Source organism: Enhydra lutris, unplaced genomic scaffold, assembly GCF_002288905.1.
Source record: "Enhydra lutris kenyoni isolate GAN:26980312 unplaced genomic scaffold, ASM228890v2 scaffoldscaffold38, whole genome shotgun sequence".
NCBI classification, from domain to species: Eukaryota; Metazoa; Chordata; class Mammalia; order Carnivora; family Mustelidae; genus Enhydra; species Enhydra lutris.
The window spans coordinates 11,934,897-11,941,214 of record NW_019154122.1 but is presented as its reverse complement, the minus strand read 5'-3'; the positions used below and the strand labels follow the sequence as shown (position 1 = coordinate 11,941,214).

At 47.2% G+C, this 6,318-nt stretch overlaps 1 protein-coding gene across 1 annotated transcript in view; it reads right to left on the bottom strand.

The window, feature by feature from the left end:
- Nucleotides 1-5,276: 5,276 nt before the first annotated feature.
- LOC111154883 (mechanistic target of rapamycin kinase) overlaps nucleotides 5,277-6,318 on the bottom strand; it is a 125,347-nt gene continuing 124,305 nt past the window's right edge. The window contains exons 57-58 of the mRNA XM_022514821.1: nucleotides 6,036-6,141; nucleotides 5,277-5,363 (exon numbers count right to left, since the gene is read on the bottom strand). Of these exons, the coding sequence (XP_022370529.1) occupies nucleotides 5,348-5,363; nucleotides 6,036-6,141 (122 nt within the window). The 3' untranslated portion in view covers nucleotides 5,277-5,347. The remainder of the gene's footprint in view (nucleotides 5,364-6,035; nucleotides 6,142-6,318) is intronic.

Genomic DNA, 6,318 nt, shown 5'->3' with positions numbered 1-6,318 from the left:
CCGCGCATGTGCAAAGTTGGTCGTTCTGGGGACGAGCTGGCGGGGGCGGGGGGGCGCGGTGAGAGTTAGTTATCCTCCCTGAGCTCCTCGACCGGGGGAAGTTTACATTTTCTCTTTAACCTCACATCTTATCATCTGGATAACCTTGTGATTTACGGTGGGACCCGGGGGGACCCAGTTAATCTCATTTTTAAGGCCAGCCTCTCCCAAGCTCTTCTGGTGCCCGCCTCACGCGCTTGATCTGGGCTCCTGCAATTAACTGATCCCCTCTCTCGGACATCGTCTGTCTTCTCCCTCGCCACTGGTTCATTCCTACCGGCCTACACGTATGCTGGCATCGCGGCCAACTCCAGAGACACGAAACATCACCGTGCACCTTCCAGCCCCTTGCAGGCAAACTATTAGAGAAGGCTCTACGTGCCCCACAAGCTCACGAGCTCTCTCCAACCCCTCCAACCAGACGTTCCTGCGCGTCTACACCACTGGAAACACTCTTGCTGAGGCACCTATTGGGAACTCACACATTTGTGAAATGAATTCGGGAAGAGCTGTTCTGAGGAAGGCAGTTTTGGCAGCTCAGGCGAAGGTTGGGAAGTCTAGTGGGGTGTGGCCTTCCTCTTAAAATCAGGAGTGGCCCACCCTTAATTCATTTGGCTTAATAAGTGTGCAATAAATGGTAGCTGTTCCCGTTAGAGTATCCTGTTAACAGGAATAGGAATATCCTATTAACAGGTAACTTGTTTCCACTCTCCCCACCCTCCCCACCTCCCCACCGGCACTGGCAGAACGAAGACCTAGCCTAGTTCATTTTAACAACAAATATTTCTGGGGCGCCTGGGTGGCTCAGTGGGTTAAAGCCTCTGCCTTCGGCTCAGGTCGTGATCCCAGGGTCCTGGGATCCAGCCCCACATTGGGATCTCTGCTCGGCTGGGAGCCTGCTTCCCTTCCTCTCTCTCTGCCTGCCTCTCTGCCAGAGATCTGTGATCTCTGTCAAATAAATAAAATAAAATCTTTAAAAACAACAACAAATATTTCTGAGCCTTATTCTATATGGGTCGATCTGACACCACATATCAGGCTATGCTGTGTGCTTTACGTGAATTATCTCATCCTCGAAACAACATTTCGGGCTAGATCATAACTATAATCCATGCTTTCAGAGAAGGAAGCAAGCACAGATTAAGTAATTTGTTCAAAGTCACCCGGGAAGTATGAGGTGGAGTTGAGATTTGAAACTAGGTAATTTGACACCACAGCCTTATTTCTTTCAAACTACTTTACATGCCTCCAAGAATTTTAAGGCCTAACCTATAGAACTATACCATATGATAATTATCTTTCTCTGATTGATTTATACCGCTTAGCATAATACCCTATAGTTCCATCAACCTCATTGTAAATGACAAGATTTCATTTTTTAAAAAAAATTTTACTTTTAAGATTTTATTTATTTATTTGACAGAGAGAGAGATCACAAGTTAGGCAGAGAGTCAGGCAGAGAGAGAGGGGGAAAGCAGGCTCCCTGCTGGATGCGGGGCTCAATCCCAGGACCCTCAGATCATGACCTGAGCCAAAGGCAGAGGCTTTAACCCACTGAGCCACCCAGGGCCCCAAGATTTCATTTTTTGATGGCTGAGTAATATTCCATTGTATATATACACCATATCTTCTTTATCCATTCATCTGTTGATGGACATCTGGGCTCTTTCCATAGTTTGGCTACTGCAGACATTGCTGCTGTAAACATTGGGGTGCACGTTCCCCTCTGGATCACAACATTTGTGTCTTTGGGGTAAATACCTAGTAGTGCAATTGCTGGGCCATAGGGTAGCTCTATTTTTTAACTTTTTTTTTTTTAATATTTTATTTATTTGACAGAGAGAAATCACAAGTAGGCAGAGAGGCAGGCAGAGAGAGAGGAGGAAGCAGACTCCCTGCGGAGCAGAGAGCCCGATGCGGGGCTCGATCCCAGGACCCTGGGATCATGACCTGAGCCGAAGGCAGAGGCCCTAACCCACTGAGCCACCCAGGCGCCCCTATTTTTTAACTTTTGAGGAACCTCCATACTGTTTTCCAGAGTGGTTGTACAATCTTGCATCCCCATCAGCCGAGTAAGAGGGTTCCCTTTTCTCCACATCCTTACCAACATCTGCATGGAATTTAAGAAACAAAACAGAGGAGCATAGTGGAAGAGGGGAAAAAATAAAACAAGACAAAATCAGAGAGGGAGACAAACCATGAGACTCTTAACCATAGGAAACAAACTGAGGGTTGCTGGAGCAGTGGGGGGTGGGAGATGGCGTAACTGGGTGATGGGCATTAAGGAGGGCATGAGATGTAATGGGCACTGTTCGTGTTATATACAACTGATGAAACACTGGACTCTACCTCTGAAACTAACAATAGACTGTATGTTAATTGAATTTAAATAAAATTAAAAAAAGGAACTGTACCAATGTGTACAAAGACCCCAAAAATCATTCTTTGCCACATCCCTCCCTCCTCACAGGGTTACATGAAACCATCCTGGATTGATAGGTTAATGAGACTGTCCTTAAAGTTTCCATTAGCTCATCTACCTTTGGTAATTCACCTCAACAAAGTTGGCAGGTTTTGTCTAGATGTAACTTGAAATCCGTTGGATTGACTAAAGATCTTAATACCAAGGACTCCTAAGGAGTGTGCCTTTCTCATGGATGGCCACCATTTTCCGGGGCCCATTCATTCCCATACCCTTTATCTTTCGTGAATGGTAACATCACTGGTTGTTGATAGTTATTTCATATAGAACCAAATAAGTTATGGTGATCATATTTTCCAGAGCAAAAGAGTTGATGCATGGTTTAGAATTGTAGAAAGGTATGAGACTGACTATGAAGGTTCAAACTTACTGGTATTACTATTGACATTTAAACTCATCTTTGGTTTTAATAGAGGAGTCCTCCAATAAATGTCTATGGAGCAGCACTGTGGTCTGGGTCTCTGGCAGATTTGGGGGGTACAACGTCATGCGAGACAGGGTTCCTGGCCTTCCGATGTGCGTGCTCTTCCTAATGCAAAATTTTAAATAGCTTTTATGATTCAGTATCTCTCACTGGGTAGCTGTGGCCCACAGAAATTTAGAAATAGAAAATTTACTTCAACTGAAAATGCTGATCTTTTTTTTTTTTTTTTAAAGATTTTATTTATTTGTCAGAGAGAGAGAGAGGGAGAGAGAGCAAGCACAGACAGACAGAATGGCAGGCAGAGGCAGAGGGAGAAGCAGGCTCCCTGATGAGCAAGGAGCCCGATGTGGGACTCGATCCCAGGATGCTGGGATCATGACCTGAGCCGAAGGCAGCCGCTTAACCAACTGAGCCACCCAGGCGTCCCGAAAATGCTGATCTTTGAAAGCACTCCACAGGCACGCGCTCTGTGGAGGGATCTCTGCTTGCACTTGTCAGCTCCATCTGGTGCCCTCTCCTCCCCATTACTGTCGGCCTCTTTCATAGGTCTTGCAGCGCCTCGTTTTCTCTTTACCTGTTTGACACTGGTTATCTGTTTTAAAAATACTACTCGGGGGTGCCTGGGTGGCTCAGTGGGTTAAAGCCTCTGCCTTCAGCTCAGGTCATGATCCCAGGGTCCTGGGATTGAGCCCCGCGTCGGGCTCTCTGCAGAGCCTGCTTCCTCCTCTCTCTCTGCCTGCCTCTCTGCCTACTTGTGGTCTCTCTCTGTCAAATAAATAAAATCTTTAAAATAAATAAATAAATAAATAAAAATACTACTCGGCTTCTACTTCTCAGTTTTAGAACTTTACGCGGCTCTCCGTTGTCCAAGCATCAGGCTCAAACTCCTTGCTGTTGAGCAGAGGCAGGTCATAGTCTGGCCCCTCACTCTACCATCGGGCCCTCTTGTAGTAGCTGTCTTTCCCTTTGCTTCCACTGACCACTCGGCCAACTACACTGAACTCTGAGGTCCGACTGTGTGAAACTTCGTTTTACATATCAGAAATGGTCTAAGACTTGCAATCGAATAGAGTTCAAGCTCATACTTGCCATTCCTGCAGGACATTGTGCTTTCAGACCGACTTCCTCCTGAACGTCTTCATGTGCCTCATCTGATAAAGTCCCGCTCGTCCTTTAACACCCATGGCTAATGTCCCCTTTCCTTGAGGATTTCTTGGCTCAGCCAGTGGAATTCCTGCCTTCTGCTGAGGCTCACACCCTGCATGTAGCTCTTCTCCGCACTTGGCTTGCGGGAGTTACCAGCCCACTCCCACACGATGCCGACCCCGCTTTGTCCGGCCTGTGAACACGGGGAAGGGGGCCACGCCAGGTAGCTCCCGTGTCCTGCGTGGTACCTCCTGCTTAGTGAATGCCGGCTGCTGAAGGATACCCGCTTCCTTTATAAACTCGTACTCATGAATAAAAAGACACCCATACACGTTTTTAAAATTCTGATGTCATTTATTGGCACAAAAATTATTCAGATACAACATGGTGTCTAGAGTGGCTACACTGGATACTTTGTGCATTTAGTTTAATATTTCTTTTGCTCAGAACTCCTGCAGGTCCCAGACCTTCCCTCTCTGTGGTCGGCACCTGCAGGACAGCATTTGTTTCCAAGCCCTTGCTCTAAACACAGAGCGTTCGGATTTCACTAAAAACATCCCAGGACCGCGCTGGGGAAGGCTGTTGCGGCCTGTCCTGCTGCACCGCGGTCTCTGTGCACCTGCTCCGCGAAGGCCACCCAGCCATCAGAAGAAACTGCCCTCCCAGCATTCGGGTCTTGGACTGCAGTGTGTAAGTCACAGCATCACGGGGGAGGCAGCAGGCAGACACTTTCCACCCATTTTGGCCCATCTTACAAATGATGCTGTCTGCGGACCAATGAGGTAATGGGATGGGTAGAAGTGACCGAGTCAGCTTCTTCCGATTCTTAACACATGTCCTCCACGGCCTGAGGCTTCTTGACTGTGCAGAGTTGGCTGTATTCTTGTTGAGAGGAACGACTACGCCATTCTTCTATCAGCAACGCTTATGATGAGTTCTCTTGTGAGTTAAGTCAAAACCCGTATTTCTAAGTTATGGATCTTCTGTTCTCCCAAATCAATGGCTTGATTGGTGTAGTATTACTGTGTTGACTGTCCTGGGAACCAAATCAAGCCTTATGTTTCTGACAATGTGTTCTTCAACAGCAGCTAGACAGTTGGTTCAAACCAACGTTTAATATACAGTAGTACGTTTCAGTTACATTTCGAAGTATTTAACGAAGTCAAGCTCTCTGACCGTGGTTTCAGTTTAGTGGAAGCATATACCCAAGTACAAAAGCCTCAAGAGAAACGCTGTGGGCATGTCTAGGCCTCGTGTTACCAGAAAGGACACCTAAGATGACAGAGAGAAAAGGAATATTTTAATAATTTGGCCTTTTTCAAAGCTTTACAGACACACTGAAAATGGAGGTCTGACAACCCCCAGGGGCATTCCTTGAGATCTCCCACAACTAATTGTGTCAGACACACTCATCATTTCCAGTCAAGGGCTGATGCCTGCTGAGGCCCCAGAAGGACACTTCCCCATCACCCTCCTTCTCAAGTTTCTACCTTCAAGCATGCCTCAGGCAATTAATCAAAGCAGACCCCGGAGTGGTCCTTGAGGTGGTAATCCCAGATCATAAATTTGTCTTTGCCTCTCCTCTCTCTGTCGGTGCTCTGGCTTCTTTTCCTTGGTCCTTCCCTCTATCTTGGAATTGACAGCCAAAGTCCAAAAAGAACCCCACTCCTCCCCTCAAAAAAGAGGGACTCACCTACCTTTCTAGACCATTCGTAAAGTAATTTTAATTTAATTTGGTGTTTGCCTTCTAAATACGAACCCAAGTTTCTCAAGTTCCTGCCTTTTTAGAACGGTGAGTGCACATAGTGAATACAAACTTTTCAAGAGATCTGACACTATGATCCCCTTTTCTGGATAACCCCCCAGGTCCTTCCTGCCATGCCGGGACTGGGGCATGGGACGGGGCCCTGCGTGTGTATCCACGCTTCGCGCACAGGCGCTCACCAGCCGATGTAGCACTGACAGAGGTTTTCGTGGGACGTTGCTTGTTTGATGAGCAGCTCCACCTGTGTTGGGACATCCAGGGTTTCGTCATGAGAAAAGTCTCGACCTAGGATGGGAGAAACACACACAGTCCTTCTGCATCTGGTTTTCCACTCCGTCCTTGCCCCCGGTTCGGCTGGCCTGACTGCACAGCACTGCTCAGTTTTAACTTGTCCCCAAGGACGAAGGCTGCCATGTGACGTGCATACACACGAGTCTCCTCCTAACAGTGACGTGGTTCAAA